At 40.3% G+C, this 19,636-nt stretch overlaps 1 protein-coding gene across 1 annotated transcript in view; it reads left to right on the forward strand.

Moving 5' to 3' along the window:
* Nucleotides 1-7,234: 7,234 nt before the first annotated feature.
* Nucleotides 7,235-19,636, forward strand: part of LOC104966493 (Fanconi anemia group J protein homolog) — a 44,103-nt gene continuing 31,701 nt past the window's right edge. The window contains exons 1-6 of the mRNA XM_010795680.1: nt 7,235-7,403; nt 7,576-7,697; nt 16,131-16,243; nt 16,336-16,418; nt 16,558-16,875; nt 18,637-19,347. Coding sequence (XP_010793982.1) covers nt 7,244-7,403; nt 7,576-7,697; nt 16,131-16,243; nt 16,336-16,418; nt 16,558-16,875; nt 18,637-19,347 — 1,507 coding nt within the window. The 5' untranslated portion in view covers nt 7,235-7,243. The remainder of the gene's footprint in view (nt 7,404-7,575; nt 7,698-16,130; nt 16,244-16,335; nt 16,419-16,557; nt 16,876-18,636; nt 19,348-19,636) is intronic.

Below are 19,636 nucleotides of genomic sequence, written 5' to 3' on the forward strand. Positions count from 1 at the left end.
TTGGCACAAAGTACCACTCGTAACACAGACAGTTACCGTTTGTAGTTTAAACTTCTTTAGATTTGACAGGCATCTACCAGAAGTGCCGACCTGACAATGTGTCGCACTTCAAATCGTGAAACCGTTACAAAGTATCCTCAATATCGTTATAGCGACAAAATAACGTTCCCTACTCAACGGTACCGTTGTCGAAAACTCCTTCTGAGTGATTACGTGTATTCTGTACAACTCCCGACCTGGTAAATTGTACAGTAGACTTCAGACCACCACAAAACTGGTAAAAGTATAGTCCAATGCCTTTGTAGCATCAAAAAACCGTTCCCTACGCAAGGTACCTTTGTGCGGTACGCACTCTAGAGTCTAAACCGTATCTCGGACAACTCCGTACCTTCGCCACCATAGTGTTCGCTTCAACCCCTGCTACGCCTGCACAGGTAACCTCAATCTGTCGCTGTAGCACAAAGTACCGCTCCCTTACGCAAAGGTACCTTTGCCGTTATACTACTGTAGGGCGCATTAACTTTATCTCGACAACTCCCCGGCCTTTGTAATTGGTAATAGACTTCAGACCACGACCAAAATTCTGGTAAACGTATCCATAGTGCTGTTAGTAGCACAAAATACCGCTCCTACGTAAAGGTACCGTTGTCGGGAGTGTACCACTCTAGAGTCTAAACCGACATCTCGACAACTCCGTACCTGGCCACTATATCTTTGCTTCAAACCCCCTGCTAGCCTGGCACAGGTAACCTCAATGTCGCTGTAGCACAAATTACCGCTCCCTACGCAAAGGCTGCACTTTGCGGTATTACTACTGTGGGGTATTAACTTATATCGACAACTTCTCGTCCTGATAATTGGTAATAGACTTCAGACGGACGAAAAATACCGCTCCCTACGGCAACGGTACATTGGGTGTAATGCATTGTAAGGTCTAAACTACATCGCGACACCAACTGGTAATAGACTTCAGACCGACGAGACTCGTACAGTCAACCATCAATACTGTAGTAGCACAAAGGTACTGTGTCCCACAAATATAAACTCGAATTTGCTTGCACAGGTCTCTAGTTCCAAAGGTACCACCGTACACGGTCATTAGTCACTCTCCTCCAACGACACCAGCCCCTTCTACTCCAACTTAAATGTTACCCAAATTACCTGTACAATGTCTGTAAACTCAACAACAGTGAAGTACGGAGTCTCCGTAAAACAAATTTATAAAAAACGATTAAAAAAAATATTAAAAAGTTCGATGCTCTAAAAGGGATGTAAAAGAGTACTTCTTGAATTACAGAGTCCTTACATCCCAAACCCTTAATACCGTCCAAATTTTTATTTTTAATACTATCCGCATTAAAGTTAGACAGGAGGTGAGATCGACACTGTATGTGCGTGAGATTTAGACTTCGGAGAAATGGTCCAGACTGTTACAAATTATAGGAGATGTTTATGTTTATCTAAAGGTTTCGACATAGTGTGCTTATTCAGTCTTCTACAAATTGTAAAATTTGTCAACCTTACTCCAAAGACTTCACTATTCATACTTCCTCGTCAATCGTTAACTTCAACGTACTTCTAACAAGTTCAGACTATCTCAAAGAGGTAACTGAAGGTACAATTTACACTAGTTAATACCCTTATGTCACCCCCCTTTTTTCATAAATCAGGTCGGTGGTTAACACGTCCAAGAGGGTGAATTTTCTACTCTCCGACATTAAAAGTAGGATCATATGGAGTTGATACTTTCTGTTTTACTCTTTTTTTTTTTAGGTCTTTTAGTGTACTCACCCACCCAGCGTTCTACTAATGTTTATTTTTCCTTTTATTTAATTTTTACATTTTTAATATGTTTTTTTTCCTAATTAAAAAAAAATATTTAAAAATAAAGTGTAATAATGAGATTATTGCAAACGTATCTGAAAAGTCCCCGCCTGATCGGGTAGACTATTAAAGGGTGGCTTGCTCCGCAGGGGACAACTGTTAGGTGATCGCCGTGCACAAAGCAGTTCGAAAGTATGGTTCCTGCTGAATTGGTTGAATTTTTTGTGAGTACCTCTGCTAAAGAAGTGTGGTTCGACGCAATGGGATCAACGTCTAAGTCAGAGGGTCGGACCGACGTCCAGATGTGATCAGTGAAAATGCTCAAAACAGCCCAAAACTTCACAGGTTTGGTAATGATGCAGCCATCAACATATCTAACCGTATTATGGGGTGTCATCACATACCGTTGCCATGGCGACAGATCATTTGCCATCAAGCTAGTTCAATAGTTTGCAGTTGAAATATTCTGCTGCTTTTTTTTACTTTCTTTTCTTCTCTTATCACACATTCAAGCCCCCAGTGTCCATGTATCATCTCAATCTAAATTCTTCACTTTCTTCTTACACATTACATTTCAGCATAGCAATTCAGCGTCAGCTTTTCAGCATAAAGCATTCCCACTAGCAATTTCTTCAGGAATTGAATTCTCTAGTTTCTTTTGGTCTCTTGGCTTTCATGTCTATTGGCTTCTTAAAAACAGCGGGGATAAGCTGTTCAACTGCTGTTGTCTTTCGCCGGGCTCCGGTGATAGGCAAATCCGGCTGATGCCTTCTGATATGATTTAGCATGTTTGGCGTGTGTTACCATTAGCATACCGCACCGCTGTCAAACAACGCCGACACACCATCCTTGTCCGATCCACCACTCGCACTCCATCGTTATTGTAGTCCACAGGGAACCCGATATTTTCCCACACAGCTGATTTAAAAGAAGCAAGTGGGTCTTCTAGCTCCTGTGTGTTATCTGAAATTGCCATACTAACTTGTCTTCTTCTTGTATTTTGATTATTTCTTTGTGTTTTCTTCTTCATTTGTTGTTTAAGGGCGGCTGGCAAACAGCTTTTACATTCTACACAATGTTTTATTAAGGAAAGATCATTTTATACACAAATAATAACACTGTATTTATATACTTGATATATTATCAAATAGGGATGAGACAAATGTCCAAAAAATACACCATATCAGTTTAGTTTTAAGGAATAGGAAGGCCTATAAGAGTGTCTTCTTCTGTAGGCAGTAGGTGGAGTTACTGCTGGGTTGTGCTCCCACCTTTGTGGCGGGGATGTGAGCAGCAGACGACAGGAGGAGAGTGGCATGCCAGAGGTGGCAGGTGGCTTTTTGCCACTAGTCTTGGCGTGATGGTTACTGTGATATTTTGGGGCTAAATAATTTAAGGTGCAACAACACGTCTCCCCTCGCCACCACGAAATGTGGCTCCTGTCTGCATGTTTCATTAATGCCGTCGCCTCCAAAGCCCCTCCATAATTCAGCAGTCACTAGAGGAGCTGCGATGTGTCGCCACACAGCTCACTGACACCGGGGACACGGGGAAGGAGAGGCCGGATGCAGAGGAGGTGAAAGATGGGGAGATAGTTACCAGGGATTAGAGGGGATGTGTAAAAGTGCAAGGAAGACTACAGTTCACTGCTTCTCTCTAGTTGTTTCGCCACATTGTCTCAATTGGCAGAAAGATCTTCCCCACTTAACCGTGTCACTGGCAAGGGCTGAGCATAGCACCTACCATGCCTGGAAAAGGCGATGAATTATTCAAACCTTGTTGTGGCTTCTTATGTGCTAAATACTGCTCATTCCCATTTATGTTGCCTAGCTGTGCTTCTTTTTAAGAACTGGAAAGTATAGAATACATTCCCTTTTTAAATGAACACTTCAATATCTTTTGAGACAATCAGAACAATAGATTATGTTTTCTGAAAAAGGCAATGTCTATTAATCTTGGTAAGTAAAGGTTGTTCTAAATTGGTAAAACCTTCCTATGCACTAAAATGATCTCAAACCCTGTATCTAAATAACCAAAGTCAGTATGCTTTATTTATCTTGGGGCAAATTGGGTTTTAATGACCGCTTTTTTTTTATTCAATCCAAAAAATAGAATGAATAAATGTATAGTTATAACACTGTTATTTCTCGCTTAAACAAACTTATATTGTGTGACTTTGTTGTTTTAGAGCGATTTTGTATTCGTCAAAGCTGCACAATAACACAAACCAGCGAATGTTGAACTTGCACCTGAGTGTAGATTGAGATTATTTTTGTGCTTTCCGACGACAAGGTAAGGTGGTGATTTTTTTTTTATAATAATAGTAATTTTTTTCGGTGGCTAAATTTTTTTTTTACTTGCTCTCCCAACCACACCAGTAAATTGGCTTGCTCCCATGCTGCCTCATAATACACCGACTAACGATACGAACCTCGTACAACCCCAGTTCAAAAAAAGCCCTTCCGTTTGAATACCAGCTTCCTTTGTTTTTTTTGTCTTGAAGTTATACAAAGAGGTGTGTAGTTGAGCCTGCAGATTGACATTTTATAGCCCAGCCTGTCAGCTAAACACCGGTCTGTGTCAGATGTTGTCCCTAAAATATTGATGAAGGTGCTCATGTCTATAATTTTGGTGTCTGTAATTTCTGTGTTGAGTGTCTAACATTTGCATGGCTGAAAGCCTTTGCTGAAGGTGCTGAAAATGCATATGACTGCACAGTAAAATGCTCTAGTTCACACCCATGCAGTTTGAGTTATCAGACCAGTCTCGTGATGTACATGGCCTATATTAATGCTGACTAAAGTAAAGTAACACCTTGGTTGGACATAGTCTAATATGAATGGGTGAATTGTTTAAACCCACTTGGAACCAGCTTTTGTACATATATTTCCTTTATGAATTTAATATGAGAATTAGATTTGGAACATTCCCTGTTCCAAGGACTTGACTCCAGGGTGTAAATTACTATTATGTGTGATTGTTTTTAAATTCGTTTTTATCTGTATATGTATAGTGTAAAAGCTTTCTCTGAATAAATGATACCATTATTTTATTTATTTGTATTATTATTTGGATATTTCCATGTTCTTTAGATATTCAATTACATTTGGACCAAGTTTTGTGGCTTCATAAATTGGTAGAATACTGTGAGCTTGAAATACGATCTTATTTAAAGCCACTCAAAGGGTTCCTCCATGATGGGATTTACTCATCCGTAATGGCCTTAGAATGTCTATTTTCATTATTTAGAGGTTCACTGTTTATCTTTTGGGGCGTTTCCCTTTCCTGTAGTGTGTTCTATAGGTTTTTGTGAATGTAAATGGTCAAAGGCTAAATTCCCAAGGATCTCTCTCCTTTTTGGACTCCTTTTTACTTCTGTAACATAATTACATCACTATGTTACATGTGCGCTTCTATTGGCTAGCTCTCCAAGACATTGTACGTGATAGGTTAAAGGGGGGGGCATCTATCTCTAAGCGGTTGACCAATCACAACAGAGCTGGCCAGCTAACCAATCAGAGCAGACTGGGCTCTGGTTTCAGACAGAGGGTGAAAAGAGGTGCTGCAGTATGAGAAAAATAAAGACCATTAGAGCATGAAAACATGTCATAGTAGAGGCACAAAATAGAAATATGAACCTGAAAATGAGCTTAATATGGCCACTTTAATGTTACAAATCCAAGAAGCAACCTTTAGTTTCACTTTAAAAAAAATAAACGAGTGAAAACATGATATGGGTAGTACAGTCAAATAAAGTAGAGATATAATAATATTGGTTGCAGGACACTTCCCTTTGTTCTGTATTTACCAACCCTGTTGCATTTTATCAGCAAGAGCATTTTTCCTTTATACTCTTCGCCTCCTGGAATCGGCTCCTTTCCAAGTGCAGCCTGGCAGATAATGACTGTTTTGTTTAGTAGTAGATCTGCCTAAAGTACATAAGATAAATTATTCATCTGCTGCTCAAGATTGCACTGGAAAGCTATTGGAGTACAAACAGTTTACTGAGTTGAAGACGCACGTAAGGGGGGTCCTCGTCGATGTAACACTGCATATTTAGTGAATGTGCCATGTTTTATTGATGGTAACGTCCCGGGCTCACTTGCTTTAGGAGGCACCAACCTGACGAAATCTTCCCCATGCTTCATTTCACCACTATGAGGCAATCACACTGGCATGCAAGAAATGATCAACGCTCTCATACGGTCTCATTTCCCTGGCCGCCATTCTTGTTGTCCTCTGTACCGCACACAAGCAGCAGAGTAAATGCCGGTGCTGCTTTGTGCGGTGTTTTTAAGGAACACTGGAGTTGGCTGATGCAGGTAACCAGAATCAGTGTTTTGTTGGGGACAAAACCTCAGTGAATACTCTCCACCTTCCTCCCATCTGTTGACTGCATTAGGCCCAGGCTTTACAGCTTGACACTATTTGCTTGTTGAGAAGTTTTCTGCTGACGACAAGAAGAACTTCTCCTTGACCCTTCTAACACATTTCTGAGCCAGTGAAGCTGCTCTTTGATTATGAAGCCATGCTTATTGAAGGATTTGATCTGCGCAGCACAGACATGAGTGGGGCCAGGCTAGGATGAGGGCTTTTAGATCAATGTGCCTCCCTCGAGAGCTGCTGACTTTTTGCATTAACAATAGTATGGGAACAGTGATTTTATTACTAAGGGGGTCTAAAAGCTGTGTGGGGACATAGGAGCAAACATGGGTAGCTAAATGCTTCCTGTTCTTTGCTACAAGTTTTCAGACTTAGTGTCATGATGTATATGATGGAACAGAAATGCTCTTATTCAAACAACCTGGTATCTACTTAGGGTACGTTACAGCATTATGTTATGCTGCAATGTCTTTTCATGGGGGGAGCAATAGAGATTGTTTGTTGGGCTGTTTTAAGTGCTGATAAAATACGGGTGACCTACACTTATACACTTGATGCGGTGCCTTAGTGCATCCTGTGTAGTAGAAGACATAGTTAATTAATCACTCAAGGGAAGTTTTCACTTTTAGTATAAACAGTACATGCAGTAGCATGCAAACAGGACCTATACACATAGGCTCCAAATACACATGCTCAAATGCATGCTATTTATGGAGAGCTGTCAGTTGGTTTGTTAGTGCTTTGCTCAGGGACACATTGGTAGGACCCAGGAGAACCAAAAAAAGTATATACATTATGTATGTGTATCTATGTATAAGATACTTTGGTCTTTTTTATCCTATACAAACTGAGCTAATGCTGCCCCAGACACAGATGGAGGTCTGATTACCCCTTTTCACTAATTAGAGTTCTGTTCTAGTTTAGTGCTGGTTCTAGTCTGGTTTGCAGTTGGTTCAACTTGAAAATCAAAAAATGTTTGGGGCTGAAGCCCAATCCAGCACCTATATTTACACGATACCTCCTGTGATTTGTTCAGATGCTCGACAAGCTGCGAGACCGATGGATCAACACAGGTCTCTGGGAGAAGCTCGAACAATGTAAAGCTGTGATCACAGAGCCCCGCGGCGGTGGCAAGGGGAATTTTGATGAACTGCTGCAGACATACTACGATGCCATCAAGTACTGCGTGGAAAGAGGTGAGACCATTAAACATCATACTGACTTTTAGACCAGTTCATGGAGATGATCTATTTTAGTGCATACATTGTAAATCTGATCATAATTTAAAATAGAATAGTCATTTCACAGTTCAACTCTATATAACTTGTTATTTATAGTGTTTTATATACTGTGGTTTCTTTGTAATAGATGGTGCACTGCTAATCGCGGTCTGTAGAGGTAAAGTGAGTGAAGGACTAGACTTCACTGATGACAATGCCAGGGCTGTGGTCACTATTGGAATTCCCTTCCCAAACATCAAAGATCTCCAAGTAAGTAAAATCACAGCAGGATGCAGATATTCTGCACAGGGGGGAAACAGGTGAAACAGTGGTCTTTGGTCCAAGCAAAGATAAAACAGCATTCCTGCAGTTCCTTTTAAAAAGTATTGAATTAAGAAATCTAAAAATAAGGCCTTAATTGGTTCTAAAAGACCTAAACCAATGATGCAAAACTCAGAAATGTGCAAAGATGTGAGTAGCAAGATTTTATGAATGCATTTGTTAATGATGCATTGTAAAATGTAATTTAAAAAAAAGGTTGGGGAAAATGGCAAAAGTCTACGGTTGGGAGAATTCTTTTTACATGGGTGGAAAAAAAGATAAATAATATTGAAACTAATTCTGTAGAAGATGACCTTTGCAAACCAAGTTGAATTATTTTACCCTTCATAAGATGCTTTTTTGCTAGCGTTCTATGTATGCAAGGGAAATTAAATTTGAAAAAGCACACATTTACAACATTTAATATTATACAGACGTGGCGTGAATATTACATTCAGTAAGTTTTGGCCTAGACCATGGCATGGTAAGTACCATTTTTACTCTGTATCCAATAGTTTTATAAGTAAATTGTAAACAAATAATTGCTCCATATGACATAAAGGTCATTTTACGAGGTCATTCTACACTTAAATACTTGTGTAAGTGTAAGAGTGCTTTAATCAGGACAAAGCCTCAGCTCAACAATGTCTGCATCAGTTTATATATATGATTCACACTTGATCAACTACTCTCGACCAATGTGGTGAAGACCACTCATGTTTGGTCTCTAACCAATGCAATAGCTGTACAAAATCATCATCAAATAGTACTGAGTTTGGAAAAGAAATTGCAGTATATGTCCGCTACTTCTCTTTCTTGGTCAACATCAAACATTTTGAATACCATGAACACAATATCTCACAGACATCGATGCACACGCACAAAACCACACCAAATAAGAGCATCGCCTTTTGGTGATCCGTAAAATAAAATCCCAAAGCGATGTTGCTGTGTGTGCCCTGTCCTTAGCAAATAAAGTTGACCTTTAAGTTTCACTGTCTCCCCGCCTCCCACCTCTCCTCCCCTTTACTCCTCCACATCCTGCTGTCAGGGCACGACGAAGCTTTCACTAACCTGTTCTGTCAGTGTGGCCAGACGTGGGGGTGATTGAAGCTTCCCGGACCCCTTCACCTTAGCCAAAGCTGTCAGTCTCACCACTGTCAGTTCTCGGGGCATTTCTTCTTCTTTTATGAGATTTTTTTTAAACGTTGTATTTTGTCATAGTACTGGTGTTTAGGTACATAGATGGCCATATAAGAGTTATTACCCCGTATAGTTTGACCATAAGAAATGTCTTTATTAGGATCCCAATTAGCACTAGCATGAGCATTGGCTCTTCATAGGGTCCACAAACATAAGCACTCACACACACATTTACACACTTCATCCATGTAAAAACTAAAATATAAAAGACAAAACAACTCATCTCATGTAGTTTACAATAGAGGAGAGAAGTGAAAGAAAAATGATCAACCAACCTTGTCTGAAATGTATCTATTTTGCGCATTCAGACAGAGCTAGGTGCTATTTTGCGCTTGATGGTGGCACTAAATGAGAATTGTTTAATCAAACAATTTATATATGTTTGTTATATTGCTTCACTGTGCAAAGTCCTTATACAAATTATTACCCAATCAATATCCACTTAGGGGACAATTGAAGGCAAAGCAACATCCTATCTCATGAATACATCAGACCTTTTAAATGAAAGCAAAATGATCCTGAAAAATAAATCTTGATGACTTGATTAGGGTGAAACTCAATATTTATTATATCTCTATGGTATTCACCCAAGTGTGTCATTGTCAGGTATCAACGTAATTTGGGGATTTTTGTGTGCCATATATATTTGTTTTCTTTTTGCCATAGAGCTCCATTGTTTGAGGAAAGTTTCTTAGAACTACGTTGTCCTGATTTCTTAAGTAAATCATGAGCATTACAAAAAGAAGCTATATTTGTTACCCTGTTTGAATATCTAAATGTTTAATAGGAACCAACGGTAATGTTCCTAAATGAGTTAAAAACTGGATATACATGGGTGGAGCAGATGACCAGGATTGACAAAACATTGCTTCATAGGGCCAAGGTGGAACTGACCAAGCGTGAGGGGACTTTGCATTTCTAATGACGTAATCTGTGCTCTACATCAACAACCTCTGTGTATGTGCTCAGCTCCTTGGAGAGTTTGATAACTCCTGCCACATCTTGTCATAATGTTGGCGGCTGTAAGATCGGGTAGGCAAGGCTGATTATTGTTACTGCTGACACTTTGACTTCTTACTGCATTTTTTAGACAACAAAATCTGACATTTCATTTTTGTCATGCTCAATCATTGATCACCCTTAACATACTGCATTGTTTATAGATTGTGAACAATAATAACCACAACAAGCCCAACCTAACCAGGGCAACACTCAATGTATAACATTTCATGATGTTTAAAAAAGTGACAGGCACTGGGCAACATAAAGAGTGCAGGCATGAGAGAGAGATCTTTAGTGCTTTAATTTCACTTGTACTCAAGGAAATCATTATAGTCCTCTAATGCTTTTTAATTATTTTGACTTGTGGTTATGTATAGGGAGGACACTTTATATACGTTTATAAATCCTTCAACCACAGATTGACAATGTGTCATCTCTACGACGTAGGATCAGTAACCCAGAGCAAGGCATACATTTTTACATCTGCAGTATTACTCTGTGTTTTTATATTTGTCTTTACATATAAGAAGCAGTTATTCACGACAACTGTTGTCTATACTGTATCTTATGATGTTGGTTTCTGTCAAGCTACAGCTAGTCAAAATATCAGCCCTCGAGTCTTTAAAACTTCTAAAAGAGTTGATTGATTCATCTTGAATTTTGATGTTGTTTTTTCGGTTAAAATCAATTAAGCCGGACGCATATAGCTTATTTGGCAGCGCTGGCAGAGGTCCTGGGTTCCAATCCGACCCAAGGAAGACTTACGATGTCATCTGGTCTGTCTGCCCCTTTTAACTGTGTCTTTCCAATAAAGGCACTGGTACAACAACAACAAAAAAAATCAAGCCAATGAGTGTTGGAGGGGAGCCAATAATAAGCAAATTGGAGGAATGGGCAGGACTAAAACCTTTGTCAAGCTGTGAGCCATAGCCACCTGTATCGCTCAACATTTTCTGCATTCAGCTCTTCCCCCGAAGATGGAAATGAAGAGACAAGTTGAAAGTTGTGTGTAAAATCAGGCAAGCTTTGCCTGGCTTTCAGTGGAGATTCAGTCATTATGCCTTTTTTAAGGCACGGTGTTGAATTGTATTATTTAAGAGGTATACTATATATGTTATTGTGTCATCTTTGATGAGAACCAAGAGACCATGCTTGTAACATTCTAGATCATAGAGTCTTTCTTTGCATCTTTAGCCTCAGCTTTCCTCAGTTCTCCTTTGTCTTCTCTCTAGTTGTCTTTTCCTCCTCCTGTTATCTCCTCTTCCATGGCAGAGGCAGTGTGGCCCCTAGGGAAGCTCTGAAGGGGCAGTAAAGGTCTTTGAGCTAACCCCATTACACCGCTGAGAGGATGGGGACACTGACACTAATGACTTTCAAAGCCATGCAGCTAGCCCTCGTAGCCCTCATGTTAAAGGAGCAAGATTACTGCTGCAGCACTCTGTCTGAGAGATAATAGGCCCTATAAGGACACACATACAGACAAACATACACACACACACACACACACAGACATTGGATAGTCGATACTATTACATGTTATGTTCAATTCCACGGGAGGAGAGATTCAGTGTACTCTGAGCAATGATGCTTGGTTGTATATAGAAACGTGGTGATCAATACTCATGTTGTTCCAAGCGAGTGTTGCCAAATAGCTGAAGTTCAACCTTTTTTACCACAATGCAGCTCTGTTAATTTTGCTTTCTGAAATACACTGTTATATTGTTGCTTAAACAGCTTGTAAGTTATAGCCAGTGTGTTGAAGCACCTCTGCTATTTTGTAGGACTATTAAGTGAATATTTTTTTATTTGGCTTTAACAGCGGCAGTCTTAATTTGGATAAGGCGGTGGGCCTCTGCTTCATGATGCATGCCAAGTTTTCTTTTTCAAAATACAAGTAGCTTAGCATATTATTAGCTATTAGTCTTTAAACACATGTTCACCTTCATGAATGCGTTGTATTAACACACTATCATATTTACACCATATGTTTCGCACTAGAAGTTCCCCGAGTACACACAAACACATGCGTGACATGTTCTTACATTGTCACTTCATGCACTAGTGGTAACATGTGCACATTCTCGTAAGAGCACACATGGACCCAGACATATTCATTCATTCATTCAATGCCACACTCACACGGCAGCACCCCATTGCTAGGATAAGAGGTGTAAGCCCAGCTTCTCTTCATTTAAACTGCTGCAGCACTTTAGATGCCTGCATGGCCTGCATTCCCAGACAGGCATAACTCTTAGAAGCTTCAACCTAAGCACATAGCATGGCATTTTACTGGCCTGTTGTGTTATTGTGACAAAGATCAAAGGTTGAACTTGAAAAGTCCTCTGCAGAGAAAGCCCTGCCAAAGGTGGTATTACATTTATGTTGAGTTTTTCCAATGGTATGTTTTACAGTGAACAGTCACGTCGTGCGTGAGTGAGTCAAACAATAAGTGGCTTTAACAAGCAATAAAAAGACACTTACAACTGATAAGGCATCTCTTTTATTTTAATGAAGGGCTCAGTCAACCTTTTGCCATTGCCCTTTATTAAAGACAGACACAGGAGCGTTTTAATTTGAAAGCCTGCAAGCATGTCAAACGGATGGATAAAGGAGATTTTGGAGGAATGTTGAAGAGTTCATGGAAATCATCCAGCGGACGGAATGATGGATGCTCCAGGCGCACTCAAGACTCTACATGTGGCTTTATCATCAGCAACTGAAGAAAAGCTATGTAATACACAATCAGCCCTTGTGCTGTCCTTGTCAGCACCAATGGCCCATTTTTTTTAGTTCGTTCAACCCATTTTTTGCCATGTAACAAAATGTAGTCCTATTCCTACACAATGTTTTTTGTTAAAGATCATTTCAATTCCAAATACAATAACAGTTTAAATACTAATACCAAAACTTAACAAATATAAACAATGTTAAACACTGCTCAAGCACAAGAAACCTTACATGAAAATAAGTCAAACCTTTTTTACCATATTTTTTTCTTAGTTTTCAGTACTTGTTGCTCTGTATAGAAGTTGGTTGGTTGGTGCAACAAAAATGTTAAGATTCCCAGTCTGTAGACCGCTTAAGATGAATCCAAGCAAAAGGAGGGGTTGGATAAGAACAAAGACAGTCAAAACAATTTCATTCAAAGTGGATACAAATGTATTTTCCATGTGAGTTTATTTTGTTCAAATCAAGTATTATGTATGCTTATTGCTTAGAAAACTGGAAGACAACATGAGAGACCGCTGGGTGAGGCCTAGACAGGTTTGAATAAAAAAATACAGATTAGACACCAGTCTGAGTCAGAGCAGCCATAAGATTGACACTTTGCTTTAATAGACTGTTTGTTTGACTAAAGCTAAAGTGGCAGAAACGATAATACAACCTCAACAAAAAAGCAAGCCCCATCAGCGTCCAAGTATAAACCCTGTTGCCAATAATTGGGCTGAAGGAGAATTATATTTAACCTGTTTAACGTCAGAAACGTAAAGTTGGGTCATATTCTTGGTGCTTGTGTTTTTCAGGATGAATTTAAGCTAACTAATAACTTGGTATCGTTTCCCAGAGCCCCTCACACTCTACTCAAGGCAAAGTAGCTCCCTCGGACGGGGTGGATGAGGCCTGGATGGGGTCGTTTTCTTGGTTCTGCCACTTTCTCCAATAAACAAACAATCATATCGGTATATCATTCATTAGTCTTGGGGGCAGCGCAACTTTTTTGTAATTTCATGTTGGACTGTGGGCAGAGTGCTGCAACATAATATCAAAATTGTTTTATCTCAAATAAAAAACAAACATTAATTTACACAACCCATCCTTGTGCAATGAAATTACTTAGGTCACGCCAAACTGAGTCGCTGTTGCAAATATCCAGAATTGTGAACAAGTGACAACAAAGAATTTTCAACGTTGCTCTAAAAGTCAACTTTTTAGTGGAACAAGAATAAAACAATCAATTAATAAGTAAGATTTTGTGTATAGCCTTACTGTGAGCGGATCCATGAGCTTGTTGGAAAAGAGTGTGATAGTTTGTTGCTCTTGTGAGCGTGTGCGCACACACACATGGACACTGTCTTCAAGATGAGCCACTCAGCTGTCAGTTCAGCCTTATGTGGCAGATGAGGCGCTCAGCAATCTCAGTGACAAGCAAAAGATGTCCTGGACTGCCAGAGGCATGCACACTAACGCGCACATACACACACCCCGCGTAAAATATAGCTCAAACAAATGCGCTCAGCTGCGAATCATGCCTAGTGGTCAAATATATGTTTTTAGGGATGAACAGGTTGCTGTAGAGGACAAGGCCAAAGCAAGCGAGTGATCCCTTGACATTTTAACTAATCCCTTCCAGCTTGTGGTTTCTTGCACATTTGCGAGACTTGCTAGCAGCCAGAATTGGCTTTTTCACATATGCAACCTGTCATGTTAGATTGGACGGTGACATGGTAGAGACCAGGGATGTGATGGCTCGAACGCTGAAGTGGACTGTGATTGGATTTAGATGACACTTCCGGCTTGAGGCTAATGGCCTTTCTGTTCCAGCTGTGGGTTTAGAAGTGGATTCTTTAACTGCTCCGGTGTCTCATACATTCATGAACATCTCACCATGAAGCCAGCAGCATTAACTCCTTCGACATGCCTATATGAGTTGTTGAGTCTCCTCTTGCTGACACTACTGTTTTCATGCAAATACATATATGATTTTTAATCTCTTAAAGACTATACAAGTTTTCCAATTCAGGTTTTCCATGGTGGCAGGTGTTGCTCAGTTGTGACAATGCTTCTGAGGTGAGGTGTTATTAGTCATAGTCCAACTTTAGGGACGACATTTAGGAAATCCTGTGACTCTTCTTGTTTGTTTACCTACCGAAGCCCTGACGGGCCACAGTGGCATAGCGTGATGTGCGCCAGGGAACAGGCTGTACCTGGCATGGCCCCGTGTTTGGGGGCTCAGGGCGAACACACGGTACCTGTCAAAAGCAGTTAAAGCCCTGTTCAGCAGCCTGCCCCGCATGGCATACCGTCAGACGCCAACTGAACTTTTCACTTGTCAATTCTGAAAGGTTAGTGCTAAAATCAGCAGCGACAGATGCAAATGGATGGATGCTTTCCTGGCATTTTTGTGCAGGGATGCTTCATGTCACCTAGGCCACCTTGTTTGCCCCTCATACCTTCACTCCACTCTGTCATGGCCTCTCTTTAGCCCTTTTGTTCCCCTTTCAGAACAAATCTGCAGTAGGTGAGACACAATCCCTTCAGGTTCTTAGTATGGTGTTTAGCTTGCTCTGGATCAAATGCCAAATTGTTTTCCCCTTAATTAATTAATTAATTAATTAATTAATTAATTAATCTGATTATTTCTCATTTGACATAAATGGAACTCAGAATTGTTTTTGAGAGCATATTTGTTATTATACATGTCAGCATTCGTTAGGTAGCCAGCAACTTTTCTTCAACATCTTTTTGGGCATTTCACCTTCATATAGTAAGCAATAGAAACTGACTGAATGGAAGGAGAGTAATGACAACTGCATGTCTCAACTGAAATTGCACCAGGATGCTCTGTGACGAATTTTGATACTTCAAACCCCTTCTTTATGGTACCTGAAAGTTTTTAATTACTTTAGATCTGATAATGTTTTCTGCAGATCAGCCACTAAACCTCACAATATAGTAAGTTGCTGAAACAGATTTCTAACTGCTGCTCTCATCCTTTGTGTGCCACACCTTCTGTACACAAAAACACCTTCCATCACCACAAACGACACAATCGCTCTGAGAACAAATGTAAATGTTGATGAGGTTGGCCTATATTTAGTAGTTTTGGATTACTATTTCTAATTGCATGGAACATTTGGGATCTATACATTATTATTATTACATAGTGTTTCCCCCCAAAGGAAGAAACAAAATGTTGTAATAGCTTAATTTCACAAGCACATTTTTGTTGTTGTTTTGTACTGTCGTGCCAGTGTTTCTTACACACACACACACACACACACACACACACACACACACACACTTACACACTTACACACTTTTGGGTGCACCCAGCAAAGCAGGCAACATTTATTTGCGTTTCCATTACTAGTTCAGGGCGCTGTGGCAACGGTAGAAGCACTTCAGTCTTCCCTATTTATTTGAATCTGCTTTGAATATCCTGGCCTGTGGTTTCAGGTGGAATTGAAGATGAAGTACAATGACCAACACTGCAAATCCAGAGGTCTTCTCCCAGGCTCTCGCTGGTACGAGATTCAGGCCTACAGAGCTTTGAACCAGGCCCTGGGAAGGTAAATCCACCCTCTACAGCTAGAGTGGTATTAAAGATGATCTTTTGTACTCTTAATCTTTTACACTCTAACCCTCAAACTTCTTTTAACAGGTGTATCCGCCACAAGAATGACTGGGGTGCCTTAATTCTAGTGGATGACCGTTTCCGGAATAATCCCAATAAGTACATCACAGGTACTCAATACAGTGTGTGAACAATGGCTGAATGTAATAACTGCACAGCCTCTCAACTTGAACACTAGATGGCAATAGTTATCCACTGTAAGGTTTGTGGTAGTGTTCGTCTTTGATGTGTGTGTTTGTTTAATCTCAGGTCTGTCTAAATGGGTTCGCCAGCTTGTCCAGCATCACGACAACTTCGGCAATGCCATGCAGTCTCTGGTAGCGTTCTCTGAGGTTCAACAGAAAGCGTTGGTGGCTCTGGCAGCCAGTCAGAGTCTCAGCTCTACTGCCTCATCTCCAAAAAGCCTCTTGTCAGTAACTCTTGAGAATGAGAGCCCACCAAAAGCCACAGAACATCAGACACCAAGCTCATGTGTCAAACCACCTGTACCCAAGCTTGACACAAGCCCAACAAGCGTCCATTTATTTTCTCGTACACAGTTGAAAGCTGAACAACAAGAAAAAGCAGGTGAGCAAAATTGAAAGACAGGTTTCGGTACTGCAAGGTTAATATCTATCTCAAGTCTTATTCAAAGCCCTTCCCAATATCACAATTCATGATTTGTTTCTGTGAGACTGGTCTCAGTTCTTTTAAGGCCTATCTAATAACTTCACTGTTTAATTAGTGATGAGTGGATGGTGCAGTGTCAGAAAAAGGTAGAAGGACAAATTGGGACAGTCTCAGGCTAATTGGAACCTGGATACTTAAACAAGAGATTAAATAAAATGCACAATAAAACAAATCCCACAAAATCAATTACAATATGTTGTAAAATGTGTACAATTTCCCAAGTGCTGCCTTAGCAAGGACAGAAATATGTTACTCTTCAATGCTACTTCTTTACCCCCGTTGGCCCTTAGCTGTAACCCTAGTTGCCTAAAGCCCCTGTATTTGACTGAAGATGTAAATCTAGTCTCAGGTGTATATAGTCATTTTTTACCAATTTTCTAAACTGGCTGGTCACTGTAGTATATTTGTTAGGGACTATTTTCTGCAGCGGATTGACACACAATTGGTTCAAGTCCTACCCCCTTTGAAAAAAAAAGTAATGTTTCGTCATGGAACCCAAAGTGGTACCAAAACGGACAGCACATCCCCCTCAACTGAAAAGCTTGCGTAGAAACAATGTTTCATTCTGCATTGAAACCAAATACATTACTAAGTCATTCAAAAGTTCTGCCTTATTTGTATAATGCCTTATAATGTAAATAAATGTATCTGCTTTCAATCTAATCTAGTCATGATAGGAATGCACATAATTATAATTGTCCTCTTTTGTGTTAAAACATTTTAAATAAAAAACAATCACATAATGTAGCTAGTAGAATCTCTAAACATGCTAAAGGATGTATGACATCACCACAGAAAATATTCTTAGGTGACATGTTTGCACATCGCCTCGACTAGCATCCATTGTCTTTGGGGTCATGACAAGCTTGAGCTGTGTGTTGAATCCCGTGTGTTGGGAGCAGAGCTGGAGCAGACCCCCCCCATCCCGCCCCTCCCTTTATAATTTGGGGTGGATGTTGGGGGTGGGGGCCATGCTATCAGTTGAGTGGCTCGCCTCATTACTGTAAGGTCTTTTGCGTGCCTGAGTGGCGCTGGAGCGAGCTGATGAGCAGATGTTGGACTGTTGCTTTTAATTAAATCCCCTTGACCTTTGTTTGGATTATATTGAGCGTAAGCCCGCATTTATATCTTTCTTTATAAGATAGCCTCGGCAGCCGCGGTGCTCTGCATACCAGTCACACTTTATGGTGAGCCTCAAAAAAGGTCTTACCTTTTTTTTTTTAGTGCTTCTGTTGTGATTTGGCTGCGCAATATATTCAAATGTTATCCAGATCACAAGCAAAATATGTGAAAATACCATTCTCAATGAGGTATTCTAGAGCTACATATATTCTACAGACTTTGGTTTGTTGCAGATTCTCTTAAATACATATACTTCCATAGATTTTTCAATATAAGTGATAATGTGATTCTGTATGATAATTGACAATGGTTAGGGGCGACACATTTCATAGCGAGGAAACCTACATATATATTGAATCACTGTAAATTCCCATCAAAATTATCATTACCTCCAATATTATTTATCAAATCGCAATTGCAATATAAGTTAATATAAAATATGATCAGATATATTTTCCAAGATGTGCAGGTTTAATATGCTGGTATAAGGTCAATAAATATCCACTGTAAATGTTTTGTTTTGTTTCCTTGATGCAGAACGGTTGAATACGATGCACAGTACCCCAGCGGAGCCCTTACATCAAAAAAGAAACACAGATCCGCCTCTGTACAACATTTTCAGCCCCGCCAGCACCTGCTTCAGGAAGCCAATCTTCAAAGAAAAAGCAGTATGTAATTCCAGCCAGCTCTTTGAAACATCTACGGATTCAGAGCACAAGGAGAAGCAGCCGATCTCGTCTCCACAAAAGCCAACTTTTCTTAAGCAAGAGAGTGGAGATGGTTCCGGTGGAATCAAATTGGAAGCACACAATCAGCTTTTGGAGCCTTCTCCACCTTCCACCTGTAAAAGTGAACTGCCCTCAGTAGACAGTACAGATGAAAAGGAAGAGGACCAAACCGTGTTCTTCACTCCAGAACTTTTCGAGGGTGAAGGCAGCCCACAAGAAGAGGCCAACGGCAAGTCACCTCCCAGGATGGCTGGAGTGGGGGAGAGTCCTGCCCCCCTGTCAGAAGAACTTTTTGGCTCTGAGCAAGCCCGAGGGCAAGCCCGAGCCTCTGCTTTTGATAGACAGAGTTCTATTTCAGTCAGTATGGACAGCACAGAGCTGTCACAGGGACAGGATGGAGAAATTATAGGACAGAACCAAGGTGAAGAAACAGAGCAGGTGGACACCCAGAGCAGGCAGACAGAAAGTCAGCTTCGCAGGTTGTCCAGGTCCAAGCAGAAAGCTCCCCCCACTACAACAGGTAACTAGCTAGCTGGAACCAAGAGATATTGTGAACGAAGCAGAAAGTCTTATATGAAAATACATCGCAAAAACAATACACACAGTAGATTTTGATTTAAAACACATATTGAAACATTCATGCTATTATATTTCTGCATAGGTTTTACATTCAATCTTACACCATTTTCTAAACGCTATGCTGGAAAGTATCTGCTCATGTTACAGCGGCCTCGGGCAACTCGCCCACACACTCTGCCTGCAGTAGATGATGAGGCTTCAGCTTTCTCATATCAGCTTGTAATGCGGTG

Source organism: Notothenia coriiceps, unplaced genomic scaffold, assembly GCF_000735185.1.
Source record: "Notothenia coriiceps isolate Sejong01 unplaced genomic scaffold, NC01 NC01_scaffold00037246, whole genome shotgun sequence".
NCBI lineage: Eukaryota > Metazoa > Chordata > Actinopteri > Perciformes > Nototheniidae > Notothenia > Notothenia coriiceps.